The sequence below is a fragment of the Xyrauchen texanus genome, chromosome 13 (assembly GCF_025860055.1).
Source record: "Xyrauchen texanus isolate HMW12.3.18 chromosome 13, RBS_HiC_50CHRs, whole genome shotgun sequence".
Classification (NCBI taxonomy): Eukaryota; Metazoa; Chordata; class Actinopteri; order Cypriniformes; family Catostomidae; genus Xyrauchen; species Xyrauchen texanus.
The window spans coordinates 37,713,849-37,740,551 of record NC_068288.1 but is presented as its reverse complement, the minus strand read 5'-3'; the positions used below and the strand labels follow the sequence as shown (position 1 = coordinate 37,740,551).

The window sequence follows — 26,703 nt, the reverse complement described above, 5'->3', positions numbered from 1 at the left end:
ACAAAAGTTTAGCCACAAGACGTTTAACATTATATGTGTTAACATGATTTTAGTGTGATACAATCACTTACTAATCTTATCTATGTAGTTATATACAATATTATAACGTTGCTGTCATGACGATGCAACAACAGTAAGCACTGTAATCTGGTAAACACTGTGATACCTGATTTTGAGTTTTTTTTATATATAATATTTTTTTACAGTGTGTATTTGAAAGATTATGGACTTGCCCCATTCACTCTCTTTAAAGGGGCTTTACTGTAACTACAGTTTTTGCTTTAAAACTAAAACTTGGGACGAGCCTAAATAATTTGTTTGTGGTGATCAACATTATGCCGCAAATGCTATCGATTGAACTTCACTTGAACCCTAAACATTCCTTTTGTCTGTAACTTGTTTCAAATGTTGGGATTCCAAAGATCTCAAAGTAAAATTCATCGCTCATGATATGAAACCCTTTAACTGACAGGAAACAGCAACTTAAAGGAATCTGCATGTCGTTGTTTAAACTCTTGATATCTTAACAATTAGTGAGGGATCTTCACTAGGTCACAAATTAGCTCTCAGTTCACAGGTTTTCAGGTCTTTTAAATGATGTCAAATACTGTGACAATTTACTTTTACTAATACAGCCTTGATGTACAACAGCTAAATTATCTTTTACAATGAGCTGGCAGCAAAAGACTGAATACAATGCAATTATTCATTACAGTCCACCATGAACAATGAGACTCTTCATAATTCCAGAATGTACGAGTGAATTTCCATGAAAAGACGGAATAGTAATAGCCTTGTGGGTGAAAATGAGATTTACCTTTGTATGAAAATCAAAATGTATATATTCTGTCCATTATATTTTTAATCAAAGACTCTCTCTGGGTTCTTTTGATCGGAACCTGTGTCCAGAGAGATCAATTTCAGCAGGGCTTTGTAACGTTTCCAACAGTATGACAACAGAGATAGCACTGTTTTGCTATGCAAAACTCCCATCTCTGGGAAAACGCTTATCGATAATTGCAACCAAAAAACTGACACTGTTAGTTTGCTTTCTCCCTCTGAGAACTAAATGAAATCCGGTATTTGAGAGCACTTCTTTATCTGCACAGCCCTTCCAGTGCTTTGAACACAAAAAATTCCTGAAGACTATTGGAATTGAACGTTTAGCGTCATACCTCCCAGTTGATATCCATTTCATGTGGCAAATGACCTTCGATCTTGATATTTTCAGGGTTCTTGTCAGGTGCTTTTGAAAAGAGCAGAAATATGGATTTCTTTAAATGGTCTGTGAAATATGCAGTTTATAGGCTGGAGCTCAAACGAGAGGGAAAATCAATTATCTCACAAGTTTGAATGTTTTAAAGTTCAGTAAGCAATGTGGTGGCCTCAGTGCACAGAAGTCTGTGGGGAAAGTGACATAGGGGAACAGTCCATGGAGAGACTACAGACCTGATGGTGGAGTTTTGTATCTTTCAGTGGTCTGGCTTGCTCGACCTCTCCCGACCTCATTGATGGCATATACTCTGAAGCAGTAGTCCACATGTCCATGCAGCTTCAGCACTGCAAAGTGATGGTTACCTTGTATTCTCATCAGCACCTTCCATCTGCCTGGCTCATAATGGCTTTCCTCGAACTCTATAACAAACTCTGCACATAATGTTAGAGAATCAAACAATTAGGTTGGTGAAAAGCCCACAAAAAACACTCTTATTTAATATTCCTAGTAATTCTAAATTATTTGTGATGTTCCTCATTGATGAGTATGTTTATAATGATTTTACTTAATAGCAAACAGTTTGTTCACCTGTCGACCTAAAAAGATGCACTGACCATAGAAGACTTTAAACCACTAAAGCTCCCCTATGCACCATATCCCCTAAAATATCACTACAGTACTCCCTATGACATTGTTGAGAATGCAACACGTATTTGCGTTACACAGCGAATTGTATTCCGACACATTTTGGAACACAGCACAATTTACATTATTAGTCATTTAGCAGATGCGTTTATCCACAGTTACATACAAATGAGAAACATAAGCAATTCATTGAACAAAAGTCAACAGTATTTGCAGTATTGTATTGCTAAGTTCAAAAAGCTTGAAATCAAGCTGGCTAGCTAGAAGCATTTGAAGTTAATGTACTTGCATTAAAATCTGTTTTGGGCCTCAGATGCAAAACCCAAAACACAGACCAACATTTAAGGGTCTACAATATCCATATGTATTTTTATTCACTGAATAAGAATGCACACACAATCATAGGCCCTTCATCAGATTCCACTTAAAAATGTGGTAACCAGTAATTCTGAACTTAAAGGTGTGATGACTTTTTATTATTTTAATATGTTCCTTGAGGTTAACTTATATTAGTATTTTCCACCCTCATTCTGACCCTCTGTCAGAAACGCTCGGTTTGGTGTTGCTTCTCCTTTAAGACTTGACAGTAAACATCCACTGTTATGATTGGCTCTCTGATCTTGACTGACCTGCTCTATTCTTGCAATCTCAATACTCATCGGTAATGGCCGGGCTACTGAAGTGATAAGGTAAAGTAGGCATTGACGTGTTGTTGTGGAGGTGGTCAGATGCAAATGTCTTCCACAGTGTGGCATAACAATGTGGAGAATGTAGCGTCATTTTGGCAGCTTGGTTTCAACAAAATATTATTTTGTAGTGAGGAGGAAGTGTTTTTATGGTACAATGAACAAGGTAAATCAAGGTCAATTTAATTCCTCATGCCATGACCCCTTTAAGGTTCTGTTTCTACTTGATCTAATCCTTAAAAAATTACTTTTGTAGGCGTAACCTAATGTGGTCAGGTTCATTCAGTCATATAAAAAATATTTTGGCTTTAATTAAACAAGTACATTTAGATTGGTGTACCACAAATACATAAATAAATAAATTAGTGTATATCACTTGAAATGTTTGGTTCACTTCTACAAACCTTCTGTGTTCTGTTTAGGTCAGGGTATCACAATTACTATTATAAGGCCAGTGAGGTGTGGAAAGACCACGTTACCAGTAATGGAGCTGTTATGGTCATTTCCTGATATCCACTGCAGTTTCACACTACTGCCATTTTTTTCCGACATAATCACATTCTCGGGTGGATCAGGAACATCTGAGAAAATCAATTAAATTTGTATTTGATTTACATTAGTCCAAATCAGTGTTAATATTGTTGGTGAAATCTACAACTAAATGACAATTTTCATTAGCAGCAAAAATACAAGTAAAATAACAGAACTGGGGAAAAAAATAATAATATAATAATACATATTCATGACTAAAATATGAACTAAAATATAAATGACCTTGAATTCATTTTAGCTTTTTGATATGCAGTATAGCATTTAAAACTTTTAAAACCTGTCTTCAATCAAGAAATAGGCTCATAGGTTTTAACAACCTGAAATGTTGTTGAAATACACTATTGTGCTGCTTTAATAAATAGTACAGTACATACTGTATCCAGTCGTGGTCACATTTGACCTGCATCATTCCCTCTCTCTCCCACAAATTTCCAGTCCATATCTACTTTCCTGAACAGTAAAGACTAAAAGCCCATAACTTACCCACAACTGAAAGCTGTGCAACTGCCGTGTCTTGGTCGACTGGTGTTCTGGCCACACAGACATATAAGCCCTGGTCTCCAAAGCTCACATTGATGATCTCAAGTACTCCATCATCGAGCACATATCTACATGAACAGGCGAAGGCATTGATTAGATAGACGTTACTTGCACTGACATTTACCACAGTAAAATAATGACAGCCTGCTTAATCTCACCGTGTGTTCTCACTGCTGTTAAGTGCTATGCCATCTTTCTCCCAAAGGATCTCAAAATCATTACCAAAGGAAGGATCGAATTCTGCCTGACATGAAAACTGAATGGTGGTTCCAACCAAAATCCGCAAATCTTGTGGAGGGTATACTATTTTGGTTGGATCTGAAAGAGAACACATAAATCAACATTTTGGTGCATGATTACAACTACATTAATTAATTACTAATTGAATTTCATCTTGAAAACCCCTTAAAGGCATAGCAGTGCAATCTGGCGTCATTTACTCATGTTGTTCCAAACCGGTATGACTTCCGTGGAACACAAAAGGAGATGTTACCATTCACTTTCATTGCATATTTTTTCTATACAATAAAAGTGAAAGGAGACAGAGGCAGTGAAAGGACAAAAAAAGAATTGTTGGTTTGGAACATGAGGGTCAGTAAATAATGACAGAACATTCATTTTTATGTGAACTATCCTTTTAAACGTTGTTTGAATTCACATTAGAGCACCCATTTCTCTTACCTTTGACCTCAAGGGTTGCAGCAATGGCAACTTTGCCCTCTGTGTTTTGAGCAAAACAAGAGTATTCCCCAGTGTCTTCTTTCATCACGTTATGGATCTCCAGTGAGCCATTCGTATGAATGGAGAATCGTTCTCCTTCCACAGCATTGGCACTGTCAGCTTTACTCCTGTTTAACCATAAACCAACTGGGTCATGCTCAGAAAACTGTACTATTTGTGTACATACAGCATGTGCTTCCTCAAGAAGTACTCTTAATATAAATACAAATCCTGAATATAATCACATTATTTAATAGATTTAACTCAAAATAAATGTAAAAAGTTAACAAAATTACATTTTCATTTAAATATTTTTTTAATTAAACATTTGGGTGTTTCTCATGAAACTTGTCAAAAAAAAGTCACAGGTCATTTCCTTGACAGGTTTCGTGAAAATCAAAATATTTTCATTTTATAAATTTTTTTAATGTGGCTTTACATTAATTACATTTACAAAGGTTATAGAGAATTACACATTTATAATTTATTGAATATATTAAAATTTTAATATAATGCTTTGTCTGTCTAGAAGACAGACTTTCCTCTCAAATGGTTTCTGGATAAAAAGGCAACATTTGTCTTTGCGCTTTCTGTTCAAACCCATATTGATGCAACATTTGCTTCTTTAAAAAATATATTTTGATTGTTCTGACATTGCTTTAAGGAGAGTGGCATCTTATTTTGACATGGTTCAAACTGAAATAATCTCACTTTTTCAGTTTAAACCAATGTTGTCCTTAATAGTTCAACTCTGCTTATTTATATATATCTTCAACCTCGTAACATTCAACCCACAAAACATTTTAAAAGTAACAGGGTTAGCACAAAGGCACAGCTTTCAAATAAAATGAAATGAAATAAAAATTTTAAATAATAACTAATTAACATTACACATTATTTTGTCATGATCAAACTTGAATCTACTCTTTCTATTCCACAACCACCTCTAAAGAATCCAATGAAATTGCATATGAAAAGCATCTTCAGGGTATATATATATATATATATATATATACACATACATAATGTATTTCCATTTTATGTACTTAAAATGCACTGCTTGGTTTCTTTGATGTTACGTGCCACCACAGTTAGCACTTCCACTGTTATTGCTTTAACTTAACAATACCATAGTTACAGATCCACATGAGCAGTTTACCTCATTACAGTATACAGTGTTGAACATAGCCTGAGGGCTCCACCCTTGAGTAAATTGGACCACCAGAGCGAAACAACACACAAGTCTCTATTGCTGCAGTCATAACACCGCAAGAGTTGTGCTGCTCTCTGCTGGCCTATGTAAATACTGCCATTAGAGCAGCCTGTACTAACCAGGCAATGCTGGATGATGGTGAGCTGAAGACCTTACAGTTCATAAAAACACCTTTTCCCTCCACTGTGGAATATTGAAGATTGTTTTCTGTTAAGATCACTGGCTGGATGTCTGTGGAGAGATTTATCAGTATTATACCATACAAATATCAATAATAACAATAATGAATACATGATTGAATTAGTCTCATTATCTCTTTTCTTGGAAGATGTGCAGTGTTATCAGTTTATGTATGAATCCCTCCTCATCCTTGGAAAAACTACCTGCTGTTCTATCAGGGGAAAGGTACTAGGCACTTACCCTAAATAGGGTACAAAATAGCTCCTGAAACTCAAAAATTAAGTATTGATTGTTTTTTTTCCACTGATGATATGAATGTGACCAGTCCATAAACTCTAAATTGCATGCTGTTTGAAAAGAATGGCAACAAGATGCAAACAATATACATGTTACAGTAACATGATTTTAGTGTGAAAAAAACCTTATCTAATCTTATCTGTGTAAAGTTATATTACAAATTTGTTGTCATTATGGTATATCACCGGTAAACACTGAAATGTGGTACATGCCACGCAGGGGCAAATATCTGATTTTATTTCACTTAAATAATGTTAACATGTATAATGTTTACGTCTTGAGGATATACTTTTGAAAATATTTTTATTTTAATGTTCATGGCCTGGACCAAATCACATCCATAGTAAATGCCTTACCGTAAACGTATTTATTTATATTAATAAACATGAGAAGAGTCCAAATATTTGTTGTAGTGATTGTTAGCATGCTCAAATGCTTTTGATTAAGCTTAACTTCTTCTTTTTTACTTGGAACCTTTAAGGTAGTCTGCAGGGTTACTGAGAGAAATTCCATGTTTTCTCTATGTTATTTGTTGTTTTATTTATTTACTTTTCATTATTCATATTCAATCATATTCAGTTGCAGAAAACTTATATATACTTAACTTGTATATATATGTTTATTTTTATTTCTTTTTTTTAATCAGGGTCCTTAGCACCATATTTTTATCTCTCAGATGAAAGCAACACATGTTTTGGTTACAGCAACTGAATATGAATGGCAAAATTGTTCACATAAAAGAGCTTGGCTGCTTAGGGAGAGTGTGTCTGGAGATGAGAATAGACAGAACAGCTCCACCCTGAATCCTGTGCACTATCAATAGGACATAAACGAACCCAAGGGCCATCCTCTGGCAATATCACACTTATGCTTATGGCTGTGTTCACACCAACAAAAAAAGAAAGAAAGAAAAAACAGGTGCTTGTTCGTGGCCAGGCTACATTATGTAGTGCCATTGTGGTTGTATGTGCTTTTGGCTTGAAGTCAATGAAATCATGAATGTCCAATAAGAAGGCACTTGAGCCCTATTTCAAGTGGGTTGGAGAGCGGCTCTCTCCGCTACATTGTTCATTTATTGATTATGACTGCAAGAAAGACATGCACGTGTTGTTATCATAGTATAAGTAAACTATCTTACCCCAGACCATTTAATTAATTAATAATAATGCTCAATAAATTTGTCTTTTTTTTTTGCCACTTTATTAAAGTAATAATCTATGAGAGGGTGGACGTTAGTGATTTTCCCACAGTTAAGAGTGTTTTAAAAAACTCAGCTTCACGTTGTGGCTAACATCACACCTTAACCATTGTAAAATCACTTTATTGCACAGCCTTCAATAAGCAACATGGTTTATTACTTTAATTTATTCTCTGTCTCACTTTAAACACCATGAAAGCAAGAAATTATACAGCTGGGGACATTATGTACAAAATCTGAGATTCTTGTTGAGCATGATTGTAAAACATCTCCAAATGGGTGCAATTACAGTGCAAATGGTGGAGTTTACTTACTCATAATCATGATGTTGGCATTGGATAGGATGGTGCCATGTCTGTTTGAGGCCTCACACTGGTAAACAGCGCTATTATCAGGGTTTGCCTTGTGGATGAAAATGGTGCCATCTTTCGAGACATTCCTGTTGGATGATGGGACCTCTGAAATAGAAAATTTGGATTAAAAGTTTAGTAAAAATACAATAAAGCTGGCACTGGCTTTGGCCTCACTACTTTCATTATCATCAAGTGCTATACATTTGAGCAACAATCACTATATGAAGATGATTATTGAAACTTCTTAGTTCTAGTCTAGTAGCACTTAATTATACATTTTAATTCCAACATTGTCTAACATTACCACATTTTAAAGTTAATATACACTGGTGGCCAAAAGTTTGGAATAATGTACAGATTTTGCTCTTATCTAAAGAAATTGGTACTTTTATTTGCCAAAGTGGCATTCAAATGATCACAATGTTAGTACATTAATAATTTGAAAAATTACTATTACAATTTGAAGAAAAAAATAATAATAATAATTATTCAGAACTTCTTAAACTACTTCAAAAAGTTCTCATTAAATAAAATCCTCCATGTGCAGCAATGAAAGCTTTGCAGAGCTTTGGCATTCTAGCTGTCAGTTTGTCTAGATACTCATGTGACATTTAACCCCAATAAACTTCCTGTAGCACTTGCCATAGATGTGGCTGTTACAGTCTAGCTGATCCCACAAAAGCTCAATGGGGTTAAGATCCATAACACTCTTTTCCAATTATCTGTTGTCCAAAGAGTTTCTTTGCCGACTCTAACATTTTCTTTTTGATTTTCTGTTTCATAAGTGGCTTTTTCTGTGCAATTCTTCCCATAAGGCCTGCACCCCTGAGTCTTCTCTTTACTGTTGTACATGAAACTGGTGTTGAGCAGGTAGAATTCAATGAAGCTGTCAGCTGAGGACATGTGAATCATCTATTTCTAGAGTCTATGATGTACTTATCCTCTTGTTTAGTTGTACATCCTGCCTTCCACATCTCTTTCTGTCCTTGTTAGAGCCAGATGTCCTTTGTCTTTGAAGACTGTAGTGTACACCTTTGTATGACATCTTCAGTTTTTTGTCAATTTCTAGCATTGTGTGACCGGATGCTCTCCTCCCATGTTGTTTATTAATAAATTAAGTTAATTAGAGCTCACCGCCTACAAATTTTCTTTAATCGTTGACACGTCATTTCCGATCGGCTATAAATAGCCTATTCCTATTTCTGTCGAGACGCGTAATTTCCGACTGACCCGGGGGTTCCCATTTGTTCCCAACGTGTGGATTATTTTACTGCGGCTGTACACCAGCTTTCGCTTGCTTCCGAAACGGCGATCTTTCTTTTGGTAAGCTGTTACTGCAGTAAGTTGTGGAAACTGTGTTGGGGCATTAATCTGACGAGTGGGTATGATTTTTAGCTTGTTTCAGGCATATGTAAATCCGTTTATGCGACGCTGCGGGATCAAAACAAGATCAAGCGATCAAAAGATTGACTGATTCTATTGTCAGGTAAGTCATCATCATAGGAAGTTACGGGTACTGTGTCTTTAGGCATTGATTGGGAAAGTGGGTGTGATTTTTAGCTCATTTCAGGCATAGGCAAACCAGTTCAGTGCGGCGCAATGGTGGTTTGTGATTGAGACTGACGCGATTCTATCATCAGGTAAGTCTTTTCCTGATTGGGTTGAGAACATTGGGCATGCGTGCAGGCGTTTAACCATTGTGTTTCCCTTCTAAGGAGTTTGTGATCTTTCTTTGCCTTCTGCCAGTCTTTAATGCGAGGAATCGCCGTTGTCCTACTACCTACGTTTTTGTGTGTTCTTTAGTTTGATATGCATGTGTAACCCTGTATAATTTTACGAATGAATTCTAAAAAGGAATTAAATAAAGAGTTGTTAAAACTAACCAGAAATTAGTAAAGAGTGTAAGAAAAATTATAAAAAAATCGGAAAAAAGAAATGCATGTCAGTGTGATGATTGACATCTTAATGATTGTCCAATTGCGTGAGATTTATGTTGATGTCCCGCCCCACCACGTTAGTTGCTGTATGGGGGAAGCCATTTTACTTATCTGCGTTACTGTGAGACGAGCAGCAGCATAACTTTGATTGTAAGAGTTAAGATCGTCAGAGATGATTGAAAAAGAGACATTTATATAATCTATGTTCTTTGGATTTGGTGAGTACACATTTTGAAATGTGTAAACTTTCATAAATGCAAATAATTGTGTACAGATGTGTTAAATTGAGAGAGAGTGAAATCGTATTTCTTTGTCAGCATGAAATGCTGATATGATCTGATGTTTAACGATCTGATGCAAAAAGTAATGTAATGGTAAGAATATGTGTATATGAGTTCAGTAATGTTCATATTTTGTTGTTGATCATATTGAACGAGTGATTTTCCTTGTTGAAGTTGCATAATATTATCTAAGCTGTCGAATTACGATGGAAGTGCAGCACAATATATTCAACAGGATAACAAGTGCTACTATTTTCTGTTGTTAACCTAAACGCACTGAATCTAATGTGTTATTGTGAATTAAATACTGCCTGTTACATATGCAGGTCGGGTTTTTTTTGTACTATGCTGGAACTGCGTTCATTTCAGCGTGACAACCCAAGATGGCGAGCCTTCCCAGCGAGATGAACATTGAACGATGCAAGATTTGAGTTTCAAACGAACACCTGTGGAATTGGGTAGGAGAGTTCTGATTGCCTGCTAGTTTTTTAAACAGGACTGAGTTTCGTTTTTGCAAGACTGCTCAGAGTATTTTATTTCCCTGCACAACCGATTTTTTTTTCCCTTTGGACTATAGAATCATTTTTCCATGGTTCTAAGGAACTTTGGATTCTCCGAACTGAATCAGTGAACCAAGTCTTTTGAATCGGATCTTTTGAATCGGATCCTCTAACGAACTTGAACTGAACTTTTCGAATTCAACCCTTTTGAACTGATTAGTTCAAACAAGTCTTTGAACTGATTCATTTAACTGTTTTCTCTGAACTGTTGTATGCATCTTGTTCAATTCGGATGAGTTATTTTTGCATGTGATTCAGTGAGCTGTCAATTTACAATTGTGACCATTTGTAAATGTTTATGGGGTCGTATTTGATATTGATATTGAAAGTGTAGTATTCTAGGATATCCTTATAGCCTAGAGGGTGCACCCAACTAATCGAACAAACAACTGAGTCAAGTGAAATTGTTAATTGATTGTGAATTGAATTGAATCCATATAACTGTGGTTTGATATCGAGTAAAAAACTCACAATTTGTTGATTTATTTTTATTTTTTTAATATCAACAATTATTTCTAATAGTTTGTTTAAATACAAAGATTTACTTTACCATTTAACCAGTGTTGTCTTCATTACACCTCCATAGTCGAACCTACTGGCCTATGGTTAATACTAGTAACAAGTGCAATATTATTTGACACGTGTGCTACATACTAAGTGGCGAGCCAGCCAGGAGGTGTAATTAATAGCTTTATTTATACTTTACATCCAAAAAGGAAAAAAATCAACAAACGAGAAATTTAAATCAGTTTATTAGTGTGGCAAGTAAATTGACTTTGAAAACATGGAAATAGTACAGAAGGAAAGTGTCAAAGTTTTAAATGCTCTTCTAGTCAGTGGACCAATTAACACTCTTGAGGATGAAAAAGTCCTTGATCTTCTAAAACGTCATGGTTCCATCGCAAGAGTCCTTCCCATTAACGATCCTGAGTCCAAGTATCATGACCACACCATTGTAGAGTACAACTTTGGATCAGCTATTGAATCAATAAGTCCTTTTCTACCTCTTAGCTACACAGATAAAGACGACCCAAGCTTAACTTATCAGATAAGAGCCCTGAGCAGTGTCTACTCTTGTGAGGAGAGTTTTGGTGCCACAACCTCTTACTTATCCACCCTGAAAACCATTGCTAAGCAAAGTGGAAAATCCTTCAATGCTTTACTACGAGAGGAACTCTCGCAGATCTCAAGCTCCTTAATTCCAGATGAGGTGGATGCAGATGAGCCTGCGCTTGATGAGCTCAATTCCAATAAAGAGCAGAATGCATCCAAGAGGAATGTCCAGAGTCCTTGTTCCATTCACAATGAGCCAACATTTGATCAAGATGACTTACCAAGGTCTGAAAAACAGTTGTCAGGCACCATGAGTCACGTTCAGCTCAATCCTGCTGAGGTGCAGAAAGTTATTGTGGAGCATATAGTTAAGAGCGAAGTCGCTGCAGCAATTCCATCCAGTGCTGTAGTTAGGCTCCGCCCTTTCTCAGGGAGAATTCCCCAGCCCAATAATGAATCTGATTATGACACTTGGCGTTGTAATGTTGAATTACTCTTTGATGACCCTTCTGTGTCTGACTTACAAAGAGTAAGGAGAATTATGGAGAGTCTCTTACCTCCTGCCACTGATATTGTCAAGTCTTTGGGGCCTCGTGCTTCTCCCAGAGCTTACCTTAACGTGCTTGATGCAGCTTATGGTGCAATCGATGATGGTGATGAGTTGTTCTCAAAATTCATGAACACATTTCAGAATGATGGAGAGAAATCATCTAGCTATCTCCAAAGGCTACAAGTTGCTCTGAGCAAGGCAGTCAGGGGAGGTGGAATTAAATCGTCTGAGGGCAACCATCATCTCCTACGGCAGTTTTGCAGAGGCTGCTGGGATGACATCCTTATTTCTGAGCTTCGTCTCGAAACTCGTAGAGATGACCCTATCGATTTCCAAGACTTACTGCGTTCCCTTAGAACCAGAGAAGACAAGAGTGCACAGAAATGGTTAGCATGAGAAGCCACATCAGTGCTTCTAAGCAGAAACCACAGCCATCCCTTAGATCTGCTCATGCTTATAGCCAAGATGCTGCCATTTCAAGCAAACTTCCTCATGAGTCAAAGTTGTTGTCTGAGACCGCTGAATTGAAGAAGCAAATTGCTGAGCTAAAGGAACAGTTAACTTCACTGACCCTGCCGAAGTCCAGAAAGACTGTCAAACCCAAGCATAAGACTTCACCCTCTCCTAGCACTCCTGAGTTTATTGCTAAACCACCGTTTAAGTCAACCGGTGGTCCTGTCACGAAATCCAGACCACGCCCTGGTTACTGCTTCAGATGTGGTGAAGATGGCCACATATCTGTAACCTGCGAAAATTCTCCGAACCCCGGGCTAGTTGAAAAGAAAAAAAACAAACTGCGGTTGAAGCAACAAGAGTGGGATAGAGAGAACAGTCATGTTGGTGCGGCTTCTTTAAATGCCTAACAGTTCCAGTTGTGGGACAAACTGGAACTAGTGAACCTAAAGGTTGTCCCCCAGAAAAATTCAGGCCCACACCACAAATCTCTCTCAAACCACAAATTCCGTATTCAGCGTCTGGTCGGATCCAAGTGTACAGCGCAAATCAAAATCTCAGGGACTGAATGTCATTGCTTACTTGACACAGGGTCACAAGTGACCACAGTTCCTTGGTCCTTTTACCAAGCTTGCTTGATCAATCATCCCATCAAGCCCCTGAATCTTCTGCTTGAGGTCAGTGGAGCAAATGGTCAGCCAGTTCCATACAAAGGATATGTTGAAATTCCAATAACTTTCCCAGAAGACATGGTTGGATCTGAGGTTGAAATTTCCACACTGGCACTAGTCGTTCCTGACTTCAAACCAGAAAACCAATCTCAAGTCTTAATCGGGATGAATACGCTTGATTCTTTGTATGCTGAATGTTCTAACTTGAATATCCTTGAACACCATTCTCCACGATACGGGTACAGTGCTGTGCTCAAAACTCTGCAATTACGGCATAAACAGAATGCCAATGGATGCCTTGGATTGGTGAGACTACAAAGCAAGGAGCCCGTAGTGATTCCAGCACAGCAGACCGTTGCACTCTGTGGAAAAGCAAATGTGAATTGCTTATCCACTAAAGAATGTGTTCTTCTGGAGCCCCCATCAAACTCCTCCCTCCCTGGAGGTATTCTTTTTTCAAGAGGTGTAGTTCAAGTGCCACCATTCCCAACGCAAAAGTTGACTGTCCAGCTACGGAATGAGTCGCATCGGGATGTAGTACTGCAGCCAAATGCTGTGGTTGCTGAAGTGCATGCCATCGAGAGTATCATCCCTCAAGAACGCGAGGTGGAATCTGTACCTGCTGGTCAAAGCTGTTCCGAAGCAGGGATTACCTTTGACTTTGGGGACTCGCCGTTGCCCAAAGAGTGGAAGGATAGAATCAATAAGAAGCTCAGTGATATGTCTGATGTCTTTGCGCAACATGACCTTGATTTTGGTCGAACATCCAAGGTCAAGCATCACATCAAGCTGTTTGACAAAACCCCTTGTAAGCAAAGGGCACGCCCTATCCATCCTCATGACCTGGCTGCTGTCAGACGGCATTTGCAAGAGTTAAAAGAGTCAGGAGTGATCCGGGAATCTGAGTCTCCGTTTGCGTCCCCAATCGTAGTCGTACGAAAGAAGAATGGCGACGTGAGACTATGTGTGGACTACAGGAAGCTAAATTCACAAACTGTGAAAGATTCCTATGCTTTGCCTAACCTCGAAGAGTCTTTCTCTGCCTTAACGGGTTCTCGATGGTTCTCAGTTCTGGACTTGAAGTCTGGTTATTACCAGATAGAAATGGAGGAGTCTGACAAATACAAAACCGCTTTCTCTTGTCCCTTAGGATTTTGGGAATTTAATCGGATGCCTCAAGGAATTACCAATGCACCAAGTACATTCCAACGCTTGATGGAAAAGTGCATGGAGGATCTACATCTCACCGAGGTCTTGGTGTTCCTTGATGATTTAATAGTGTTTTCCCAGACCCCTGAGGAACATGAAGAACGGCTTCTAAAAGTACTGCGAAGACTAAGAGAGTATGGGTTGAAATTATCCCCAGAAAAATGCAAATTCTTCCAAACTTCAGTCCGGTACCTAGGCCATATCATATCGGAGACAGGAGTCCAGACAGATCCTGAAAAATCAGTGCTCTTAAGACTTGGCCAAAACCAAAGAACCTAAAGGAGCTAAGATCATTCTTGGGATTTTCGGGATACTATCGACGGTTCATTCGCGATTATTCCAAGATAGTGAAACCCCTAAATGAATTAACTGCTGGTTATGCCCCACTGAATCGTAAGACCATGAACAGTGAGCTGAAAGGAAGCTATTTTAACCCAAAAGAGTCACTTGAGAGCCGATGGACAACGGCTTGTGATGAAGCATTCAACACCATTATTTCCAAACTTACCAGTGCTCCTGTGCTTGGTTTTGCAGACCCGACCTTACCTTACATCCTCCACACAGATGCAAGCACCATAGGTCTTGGCGCCGCATTATATCAGGAGCAAAATGGAGAAAAAAAAGCCATAGCTTTCAGCCAGTAGAGGTCTTTCTAGAAGTGAGTCTCGTTACCCGCCCATAAGTTGGAGTTTCTTGCTTTAAAGTGGGCAGTGACCGAGAAATTCTCTGACTACTTGTATGGCAATCACTTCTCTGTAATAACTGACAGTAATCCTCTAACTTACATCCTAACTTCCGCGAAGCTTGATGCCATAAGTTATCGTTGGCTATCAGCATTAGCCACATTCTCTTTCGATCTGACCTATAGAGCAGGGAAGCAAAACCAAGATGCCGATGGGTTATCAAGACGTCCCCATGGTGAGCTGATCAATGACATGGTATCACAAAAGGAACTGGAACGGATACAGCAATTCGCCTTCAAGCATCTGGGTGGAGATAAAGGTGTTGTCATGGACTGTGCTGTTGTACAAGCTGTGTGGGACAAACATCTGATTCAGCAAGGATGTGGAACTTCTGTTGCTCTAGTGGAGTCCTTGGCAATGGAACAGGAGGTTATTCCTGGTTGTTTTGCTCAAGACCTGACTGAAGATGAGTCTGCAGTCCCCTGTTTAACTGGTATAGACCTGCAACGTGAACAAAGGGAAGATGTTGTCCTGAACCAAGTCATTAGCCACTTAGAAGAAGGCCAGATGCCATGCCGGACGGTGAGGTATGAATGTCCAGACTTTTCTTTGTTGTTGAGGGAGTGGAACCGCTTAGAATTAAAGGATGGAGTTCTGTACAGACGACGACACTTGGACGAACATACAACTTACCAATTGGTGTTACCTGTTAAATTCCGTGCAACGGTGCTGGAGAGCCTGCACGATCAGATGGGCCACATGGGAGTAGATCGCACCCTCGACCTTGTCCGTTCTCGCTTTTATTGGCCAAAGATGAGTGCTGATGTTGAGAGGAAGATTAAGACCTGCGAACGGTGCGTGATGCGGAAAGCTTTGCCAGAGAAATCTGCCCCATTGGTCAACATCCAGGTTACACGGGCCCTTGAGTTGCTCTGTATAGACTTTCTTTCCATCGAACCAGACCGAAGTAATGTCCAGAATGTACTTGTCATGACGGACCATTACACCAAGTATGCAGTTGCCATACCCACCACCAACCAGAAAGCCAAGACTGTGGCTAAGTGCCTTTGGGATGGATTCATTGTCCACTATGGGTTTCCAGAGAGGATATTAAGCGATCAAGGAGCCGACTTTGAATCTAAACTTATCAAAGAGCTTTGCGAGATGGCAAAAATTCACAAAGTACGGACAACTCCCTATCATCCTCGCGGTAATCCCGTAGAGCGCTTCAATAGGACGCTTCTAAACATGTTGGGTACCTTGAAGGAACAGGATAAGTCGCATTGGCACGACTTTGTGAAACCGTTAGTGCATGCCTACAATTGCACGAAAAATGAGACCACTGGATTCACGCCTTATGAGCTCATGTTTGGGAGGCGACCCAGACTACCGGTGGATTTAGCCTTTGGGCTACCCGTAGAAAAACCTGTCCATGAGTCGCATTCCAAATATGTCCAGAGTCTCAAAGCCCGACTCGAGGAGAGTTACCGAATTGCCACTCAAAACGCTTCAAAGTCTGCAATGAGGAATAAGGACAGATTCGACAAACGAGTGAAAGAGTCAACTCTTGAAGTGGGAGATAAAGTTCTAGTGAGGAACGTTCGAATCAGAGGAAAACATAAACTCGCAGACAAGTGGGATTCTACTATCCATATAGTAGTGGAACGAGTAGGAGACCTGCCAGTTTATAAAGTTCGTCCACAAGATAAGGATGTTCCTCTACGAGTGTTGCACAGGGATTTACTATTACCTTGTGGTTTCCTTACTACTTCTGAGGAGAGTGTTTCTGCGGAGAGTGTTCCTGATCCAGTAAACATCTCCAAGCCGAAGACACAGAGCCAAAGACAGCGAGAACTGTTAAATGAGGAACAATCGGATTCAGAGGATGAAATTTGCATATTCAGTAGAATTCCTACTGGAAAAACAAAGATTACCTATGCATATGACACCACAAAGTCAAAAGTGGATGATGGAAAAGAAAAAGACTTGCCTCCGAGATCTGACTTACCTCAGGAACCAGATTTTCATCATGAAACAGAATTACCCCAGCCTGTGAACAGTCCAGCTTACATTCTTCCATTGGATGACAGTTTAGGAGAGGTGACAGAAATGTATGAACCTACAGATCCTGAAGTACCAGAAACCGTATCAACAGGAAATGGAATTGAAGGAGGATACTTACCATCATCCGATCCAGCTGGTGATGAGGAGGAAAAAGATATGTCCACGGATGCTCATGATCTGGAAGAAGAAACGGAACAAGTTAATGCATATGCAAGATTAAGTGTAGATCAAAATCTAAGAAGATCAAACAGGGTCCCAAAACCTCCAAAGAAATTCCATTACCCACAGTTAGGTAATCCCCTTACCTCAGTAGTCCAAAACTTGTTCCAGTCATTGAGTGAGGCAGTGGTTAATTCAATGAGTCTTGCTGATTTACCTATAACTGATTGAGTGCTGCCCTAGAGTTACTGAAGGGTCAAGTAAAGGACAAAACGCAAAGAGACTTGCTTATCTTTAAGAGGGGAGAATGTAACCCTGTATAATTTTACGAATGAATTCTAAAAAGGAATTAAATAAAGAGTTGTTAAAACTAACCAGAAATTAGTAAAGAGTGTAAGAAAAATTATAAAAAATCGGAAAAAAGAAATGCATGTCAGTGTGATGATTGACATCTTAATGATTGTCCAATTGCGTGAGATTTATGTTGATGTCCCGCCCCACCACGTTAGTTGCTGTATGGGGGAAGCCATTTTACTTATCTGCGTTACTGTGAGACGAGCAGCAGCATAACTTTGATTGTAAGAGTTAAGATCGTCAGAGATGATTGAAAAAGAGACATTTATATAATCTATGTTCTTTGGATTTGGTGAGTACACATTTTGAAATGTGTAAACTTTCATAAATGCAAATAATTGTGTACAGATGTGTTAAATTGAGAGAGAGTGAAATCGTATTTCTTTGTCAGCATGAAATGCTGATATGATCTGATGTTTAACGATCTGATGCAAAAAGTAATGTAATGGTAAGAATATGTGTATATGAGTTCGTAATGTTCATATTTTGTTGTTGATCATATTGAACGAGTGATTTTCCTTGTTGAAGTTGCATAATATTATCTAAGCTGTCAAATTACGATGGAAGTGCAGCACAATATATTCAACAGGATAACAAGTGCTACTATTTTCTGTTGTTAACCTAAACGCACTGAATCTAATGTGTTATTGTGAATTAAATACTGCCTGTTACATATGCAGGTCGGGTTTTTTTGTACTATGCTGGAACTGCGTTCATTTCAGCGTGACAACCCAAGATGGCGAGCCTTCCCAGCGAGATGAACATTGAACGATGCAAGATTTGAGTTTCAAACGAACACCTGTGGAATTGGGTAGGAGAGTTCTGATTGCCTGCTAGTTTTTTAAACAGGACTGAGTTTCGTTTTTGCAAGACTGCTCAGAGTATTTTATTTCCCTGCACAACCGATTTTTTTTTTTTTTTTTTCCCTTTGGACTATAGAATCATTTTTCCATGGTTCTAAGGAACTTTGGATTCTCCGAACTGAATCAGTGAACCGAGTCTTTTGAATCGGATCTTTTGAATCGGATCCTCTAACGAACTTGAACTGAACTTTTCGAATTCAACCCTTTTGAACTGATTAGTTCAAACAAGTCTTTTGAACTGATTCATTTAACTGTTTTCTCTGAACTGTTGTATGCATCTTGTTCAATTCGGATGAGTTATTTTTGCATGTGATTCAGTGAGCTGTCAATTTACAATTGTGACCATTTGTAAATGTTTATGGGGTCGTATTTGATATTGATATTGAAAGTGTAGTATTCTAGGATATCCTTATAGCCTAGAGGGTGCACCCAACTAATCGAACAAACAACTGAGTCAAGTGAAATTGTTAATTGATTGTGAATTGAATTGAATCCATATAACTGTGGTTTGATATCGAGTAAAAAACTCACAATTTGTTGATTTATTTTTATTTTTTTTAATATCAACAATTATTTCTAATAGTTTGTTTAAATACAAAGATTTACTTTACCATTTAACCAGTGTTGTCTTCATTACACCTCCATAGTCGAACCTACTGGCCTATGGTTAATACTAGTAACAACAAGTGCAATATTATTTGACACGTGTGCTACACATGGTTTATTAGATGTGAGTTGAATGACTGTTATTAATGTGTTTATTTGCTTTGAGATTATTTGCTGTGTGAATTATAGTGTTTTGTGATTTGTTATCATTGTTTGTTTTGGTGGTTATATTGTTTTGATTTACAACCCAATTATATTTTGATTTTTGTGGTGTGTGTGTGTGTGTGTGTGTGTGTGTGTGTGTGTGTGTGTGTGTGTGTGTGTGTGTGTGTGTGTGTGTGTGAGCAATTGTACTTTTGCTAGATGCTGAGGGCTTCAGCCAGGAATCCTCCCTGGTTTTCTCCGCGTGTTGGTGGTGGTTTGAACACTGGGTGCTGTGTGCAGTGAGACGCACGAATTTTGTGTGAGTGATAAGAGTTTACTCCAAAGTGTGTGTGGTACTATTCCTTGTTCTTTAGCCCTCAGCCAAAACGGCTTCCGAGTGTAATGTTTGATTATATTTGATTTGTAGTGACTGATTTTTGAGTGACTGTACTTCTGACAACATAACAACCCGTTTTTATTGGCAGATGTTGCGGTGTGTCTTGCCTGGTACGCTCTGTTTATTTTAATGTGTTTTTAGTAATAAAGAATTATTTTTGTACAACATTCACGTCTCTGTTCCTTACTAGTGCAACCAACTTGTGTGCCTTTGGATAAAGGTACCAATTATTCTCTGTGTGATATCAGAGTGGCGTAGTCCGTTTTCTTAAATCTGTATTTTTCTATTATAAGTAGTTAGGCCTTAGTGCCAGTCTATTGCGGTACCTTTTCTTGCCACAATTGTATATAGCCTTCATTCCTCAAAACAATGATTGACTGATGAGTTTCTAGAGAAAGCCTTTTCTTTTTTGCCATTTTTGACCAAATATTGACCTTAAGACATGCCAGTCTATTGCATACTGTGGCAACTCAAAATCAAACACAAAAACAATTTTAAGCATCATTTAATGAACCAAATCGCTTTCAGCAGTGTTTGATATAATGGCAAGTGATTTGTTAGTACCAAATTAGCAATTTAGCATGATTACTCATTGATAAGTTGTTAAAGAGATAGCTGCTGGAAAAGGGGCTTTTCTTGATTTGTTGAAAATGTATTTTTTCAAATCGTTATGGTACAGTTTTTTTACATCAGTAATGTCCTGACTATACTTTGTCATCAGTTAAATGCCACTTTGTTGAATTAAAGTACCAATTTCCTTCAGTAACAGCAAAATCTGTACATTATTCCAAACTTTTGGCTGCCAATGTACATATTAAATGTTATATATTGCATGCAATTTTTTTTCATATACTTTCACATCAATTTATCATGAAAAGGCTTTTTTGCAACACATTTTACTTCTGTAATGTGACGTATTTCTGAGTGAAACAAGATTAATGTAGGATGGAACTTGATTTTACCAAAAAGGATTTGACTGGCTCTAGAAATTAGGAATATTTCTTGTTTATAGACCTTGGGAGTAGAGGGCAAATATTTTATAAAATTTTTTTAAACCCGAGATAAATAAGATAAATAAATTACCTTCAAAAAAAATTGTGTGGACGTGCCAGACAGGATCACATGATCATAAACGACAACATTTCTTCCCACAGTGCTTTCCGAGAGTGTCAAAAATAAATGTTGTGTGAAAATCGCCCTATGTCACATGACACTTTGCAGCAGGCACGTGGCACTGCCCAGATAGCAAAATACCCTTGGGAAAAATCTGGCAACATTTTGCTAATGAATTTGTATCCACATACAACATGGAATTACAGTCTAAGATAGGCCCAAAAATCAATTGCCAAAATGAAACTGACCTACAAAAGAAAGTGTCCAAAACGTAACAAAGATTTTCAGTGTCTCCCGTATCACCAGAAATTGGCTGTTATTGGAGCACAACTACACCAGAATGCTCAGATTTCAGCCATACATCAGCAAAACACGTGCCACACCCACCCCAGAACTCAACCAAATAAATTACACCACCAACCAGAACTCACCACAATTTACCCTGAAACCCTAGAGAGCATCCATAATTGTTCCACAGTTATGCCAAAATACTTAGATGTCAGCCAGACAACAGCCTTAACATAACCAAGCCCCGTTAAATATCAAATGTAATATTTTTCAATTTAATTATTTTTACATAAAATATTTTGTCACTCACTAAATAAAGACACATCTGATCTTTTGATTCTTAAATAGATATTTTAATAAACATTCAATGTGTTAATTTTTTAGTTAATATAATGTTTGAATGATTATCATCAGATTTAATGGAGTATAATTATGTGAGATTATTTTACAGTGTGCAGCCAGGTTTATTTACATTGCATTGTGGGAGTAGTCTGTAAAGCAATGATGTTGAAAACAGGGTTTCTGTGGCCCATTAAAAAGTCTTAAATGTCTTTAAGGTATAGTTCAATGTTATGACTTAAATGTTTATTCGTTTCTCACCCACACTTATCTCTTCTGAATATATGGATTTAACTACTGGAGTTGTATGGGTTACTTTTATGCTGCCTTTTGGAGCTTCCAAGTTCTGGTCACCATTCACTTACATTGTATGGACCTAAAGAGCTTGAATATTCTTCTAAAATATTTGTGTTCGGCAGAAGAAAGAAAGTCATACACATCTGTAATGGAATGAGGGTGATTAAATTATGAGATAATAAAAATTTTTGGGTGAACTATTCCTTTAATTGACCATTAATAGTTCTAAACATAAATAAATAATATTGCTATTATATTCATTCATTTCTGTTTAAACTCAATTTCCTGTACAGCTGCTTTGAAATTACGTCTGCTGTGAAAAGTGCTAAACTAATAAATTTGACTTGACTAATTTCAGTTTGAAGTGAAAGACGCAGCACTGATATCACCCATACACCAAAAATGGGGTGCTCGTGTTACAGTGTATTTAATGGTTTCAGTTCCCAATCAGTGAGTACCGGACATTTATGACAAGCATTCGCTGATGATCTACTGTTTATGAATTACTGCTCATATTTGTTATACGACTATTGAGTGTAAGAAATTTGTTTCAAATATCTGTTTCTGTGAGCAGCTGGGAGCACAGACATTTTAAAATAAGAGACCCCGGTGTATTTTGGATTGTTTATTTTTAAAAGTCAATTTTACACAAAAATTGTATTTTTCCTAGTTTATATTGTGTGACAGGGCTGAGGGCGGGGCCAGGTCGTGATGCTACACACCCGGCCCCTAATCAGGCTAATCAAGCCTCAGAGAGGGATGAAAGCCAACTGCATACTGCAGTGGGACAGAGAGAGAGATTTACGGGCAGCTGTCCGAAACCATTGTGTGTGTGTGTGTTTTGTGTTTATGTTCCTTATTAAAATATATTTTAAATCGTCAAGCCGGTTCTCGCCTCCTCCTTTCTATTAATCCCTTTACATATTGATATTTTGGCTAGTCCCCCAACTGGGGGTTGCGTCAGGAAGGGCATCCATCATTAAATCTGAGCCAAGTCAAATATGCGGATCACGGATGGTCCACTGATGCAACCGCTAATGGGAGCAGCCAAAGAAGAAGAAAATATTGGTATTTGGGTTGCATAATAAACCGCATCTATAATTTAATTACATTTGGACTCGTTTATCCTCTAAGTCTGTGTCTGTCACAGTTTAACATTCAATATATACATTTTTAAATCTATTGATCAATTAAGTGGTTATAGACTTTCTTTCATGCCTTTATGGCATTTATTACTTCAGGTTTTAAAAAGGTCTTAACAAGTCTTAAATTTGCCCATGCCCATAATCACTGGCTTCCGATAACGGCCGTCGGCGCATTCACTGGCTTCCTCTATCCTCTGCGCTTCCGCATTCATCACTTCTCACAGGAGCTTACACTATGTCATATGCCGGAACTCGACTATCTTGCAAATGTGCGGATTGCTGTCTTTTTAAGACCTGAAGTAATAAATACCATAAAGGCATGAAAGAAAGTCTATAACCACTTAATTGACCAATAGATTTAAAAATAGATATATTGAATGTTAAACTGTGACATAAATATATAAATATGGATATTTTTCTTACAAAAACACATCACTTTGCTTTAGAAGGCCTTTATTAACCCCCTGGAGCTGTATGGATTACTTTTATGATAGATGGATGCGCTATTTTGGGCTTCAAAATCGAAGGTACCATTCAGTCCCATTATAAAGCTTGGAAGAGCCAGGATATTTTTAATATAACTCTGATTGTGTTTGGCTTGGGGGTGAGAAAATTATGGGATAATTTTCCTTTTTGGGTGAACTAACCCTTTAATAAGTGTTCTTAGAATAAATGGTGATGTTTCACAGTAGTAAACACTCGACTGTCCCAACTTTTTTGGAGTGTGTTGCAATCATCTGATTTGAAATTACTGTACATTCAAATAAAAAAAATAAATTCACAAGGTGAAACATCATATAATGTTTAGTTGTAGTGTTTTCAATATAGCAAAGGGTGAATATTATTTACAAATCACTAATTTTTGTTTTTATTAAAAATGTTCATACTGTCCCAACTCTTGCGGAATTGGGGTTGTAACATAAAACCTAAAGATTTTGTGTGATTGAAAAAAGACTGTTTGAGCAGCTGTTGTGGCAGTTTGAACGAATAATTGAATTTTGCAGAAATTTTCAATTTCTATTGGATGTTAACATTAATGTACATAAACGTTAGATCTGTTTAGCATTATTAAATTTTTTGAGGGACTTTATGAAGGGATTTTAACTGAAGTCATCATGCAAAATCATTAATACCAGAATTTTCTATTATTAATGGATATTAATGAATGTTTCAGTAATATGGCATAATGAATGAGAGTGTATACCATTCAGTGGTCGGCCGTTGACTCTCCATGTCACACTAGGTTGAGGATTTCCCGTCACGACACACTTGATCACAACATCAGCTCCAATCGTACCCAACTGACTTTGAGGTTCTATCTCCCACTCAGGAGGTTCTAGACATGGAATATAATCAGGTCATACTAAAATGTATTTGAGCTTGTGGACGTTATTGTATGTGTGGAAGTGATGTCATCATCGTTCTGTCATATTTTAAAAATATCAACAATTTATATTTTATATGTAGGAAAAAATAAACAGTGTACAGTATATGCAGTAATTTTGAATATATATAGGTAAACACAAAATAAAAAAGATAGTATCACAGCTACTTTATTATAATTATGAACAATAATTTATTAGGGTAGAAAAAAAAACAATTGACAGCAATAGACAGAGAATGCTCATTGTATCATTAGAGGATGTAATGTATCCAAAAAAAATTATAAATATATATTAATATTTGACCACTTATAGTGGTCATTATAGTACTGCAATCATTTGTTGTCACTGGACAGAAGATGGAGCTGTTTTACCATAAAGAGTGAGTTGTATCACTTTAAATGGAAGCATAAGGCCTTTGCTCAAAATTAAATTGAAACCATTTATAAAACACTGACACATTTATTGTGGTTATAGTTTGAGCTCACTTTGATGAATAATGTGACTCACCTTCTACTGTAACATGAAAGTAATGCACCACTTCTCCATAGGGATTTTTGGCTTTGCACATATATTTCCCCTCATCCTCTTCATTTACCATCTCTATTGTCAGCAACTTTCCATGACTCTCCACTATGGTCCTTTCTGGAAGCTTTTGGCCCATTTTCAACCACACCACTTTTGGTGTTGGACTGAAGGGGTGAAAGACCAAAGATAGACATGTTACACTTCTGTTGTTAGCTTAATCGATATGCAAGTATATATGGCTACCTATGTTAAATGTGTAGGTACAAATGGCTAAACAATTGGGAAAAAAAATTAAGTTAGTAAGGCTATTTCTAAGAAAAAGTTGCAGATGCCACTTTGTTTGATATCTAATGTGATGCCCTTTACACTTAAGTGGGCTTACACCAAATTTTCCAAATACATTTTGGAGCTACTGTATATTATACTGTTGTATATTGTAGAATATTTCACAAGCATTATAATTGGTATATATGACATTAATCCCATGCTACTCATTTGTATTGCAAGTCAGCTGAATAAAAAAATGTAAAAATTAACAATGACACTTACAAGCCCTCTGCAATACATTCCAACTGAAGATCTTCTCCTTTCACCAAATATGTGTGCGACTCCATTCCTTTGGGCATCAGTAGACTGGGCTTCCTCTCCAAGAGAGAGTTTGCTTTATAGCAAGGAGAATATGATATAACAGATAAATGTCTAGTGCATGATACATATTCAAAAAGTATGTGGTTGTTTAAGGTATCTGGCATGCTTCAGATGATGCTTCATTCATAATATAAAAGCTTTCACAAATGCGATCCAATATAGAATATGGATGAACCTATAAATTATTTTCCTTCTGTCACTTCTAACCCCATCAGTTGATTAAAGAAAACTCTGATATATATGTGATTTGCAAATCTAGGCTAAAGATTAAGCAAATATGATGGTGACATGGATGGGATAATTAATCAGCACTAATTAAAAATAAACAGAGTTGCTCTGCGCTCATGAAAGCATCTCTAATAAACGTCACTCACCATAACCTCTGCCGCTACCAGAGCCTGAGTCCTTCATTAACTTGTCTTGGATGAAGAGATGAAGACAAATAAAAATGTGTGGCAATGCAAAAATAACCAAACAATAGATATGGAAATGACATTCAATGGCAAGTCAATAGAGGCAGTGCTTGACATGCAAGCAAGTGCTTGGAGATTGACTACATGAAACACTGGAGAGATGTTTAAGATGTGCAGGAACAGTTTGTTTGATATCTGTTTAAAGAAAAGTTCACCCAAAAAAGAAGATATGTCATCATTTACACAAAAGGTGACTTTTTAAAGAATAGACTGGATGTTTTTTTCCATAAAATTAAAGTAAATGGGGACTGGGGCTGTCAAGCTCCAAAATGTTGCCTTAATGGTGGTTCATACAACTTGTGCACAATATTCTATGTTTTCTTATGCCATACAACAGTTTAAAGGAATATTCCGGGTTCAGTACAAGTAAAGCTCAATCTACATAATTTGTGGCATAATGTTGATTACCACAAACAAATTATTTCGACTTGTCCCTTCCTTGAAATAAAAAACTAAAATCAAGGTTACAGTGAGGCACTTACAAAGGTAGTGGGGGCCAATTTTGGAGGTTTTAAAAGCAAAAATGTGAACATATTATTTTAGCTGTAAAGTTGTTTAAATTGTCTTTTTTATCATTTATAAATTTTGTCCATGTATTTATTTATTTGCTTAGTAGCTGTGTAATAAGCAGGATAATGTACAGTCAGCTGGCTGTTATCGCAAAATATACCCCTTCAGGTTGATTACAAGATACATTCGTTTTGTGTCGGGATGCTGATCACCCTGTCAGGGTTTATTGTGTGATAACAATCGGCTGAATGTACATTATCCCTTACAAGTTAAGCTCCTTCGACAGCATTTGTAGTTAATATTGATTACCATCAAAATGTATTTTCACTAGTGCCTCATTTTCTTGAAATTGTTATCGCATTGTTATTGTTCTTTTTAAATTGCTATTGCACAATA

The 26,703-nt window shown here is 37.4% G+C and overlaps 1 protein-coding gene across 5 annotated transcripts in view; it reads right to left on the bottom strand.

The window, feature by feature from the left end:
- Nucleotides 1–26,703, bottom strand: part of LOC127653873 (neural cell adhesion molecule L1-like protein) — a 143,404-nt gene that overhangs the window by 23,207 nt on the left and 93,494 nt on the right. For 4 of the 5 annotated variants that reach the window (XM_052140675.1, XM_052140674.1, XM_052140678.1 and 1 more), the window contains 12 exons: nucleotides 25,699–25,743; nucleotides 25,226–25,337; nucleotides 24,659–24,840; nucleotides 23,971–24,102; nucleotides 7,562–7,705; nucleotides 5,692–5,803; nucleotides 4,321–4,487; nucleotides 3,798–3,957; nucleotides 3,583–3,707; nucleotides 3,027–3,128; nucleotides 1,450–1,647; nucleotides 1,176–1,246 (listed from right to left, as the gene is read on the bottom strand). In XM_052140675.1, the coding sequence (XP_051996635.1) occupies nucleotides 1,176–1,246; nucleotides 1,450–1,647; nucleotides 3,027–3,128; nucleotides 3,583–3,707; nucleotides 3,798–3,957; nucleotides 4,321–4,487; nucleotides 5,692–5,803; nucleotides 7,562–7,705; nucleotides 23,971–24,102; nucleotides 24,659–24,840; nucleotides 25,226–25,337; nucleotides 25,699–25,743 (1,550 nt within the window). The remainder of the gene's footprint in view (nucleotides 1–1,175; nucleotides 1,247–1,449; nucleotides 1,648–3,026; nucleotides 3,129–3,582; nucleotides 3,708–3,797; nucleotides 3,958–4,320; nucleotides 4,488–5,691; nucleotides 5,804–7,561; nucleotides 7,706–23,970; nucleotides 24,103–24,658; nucleotides 24,841–25,225; nucleotides 25,338–25,698; nucleotides 25,744–26,703) is intronic. The other variant, XM_052140677.1, reaches the window with a different exon arrangement.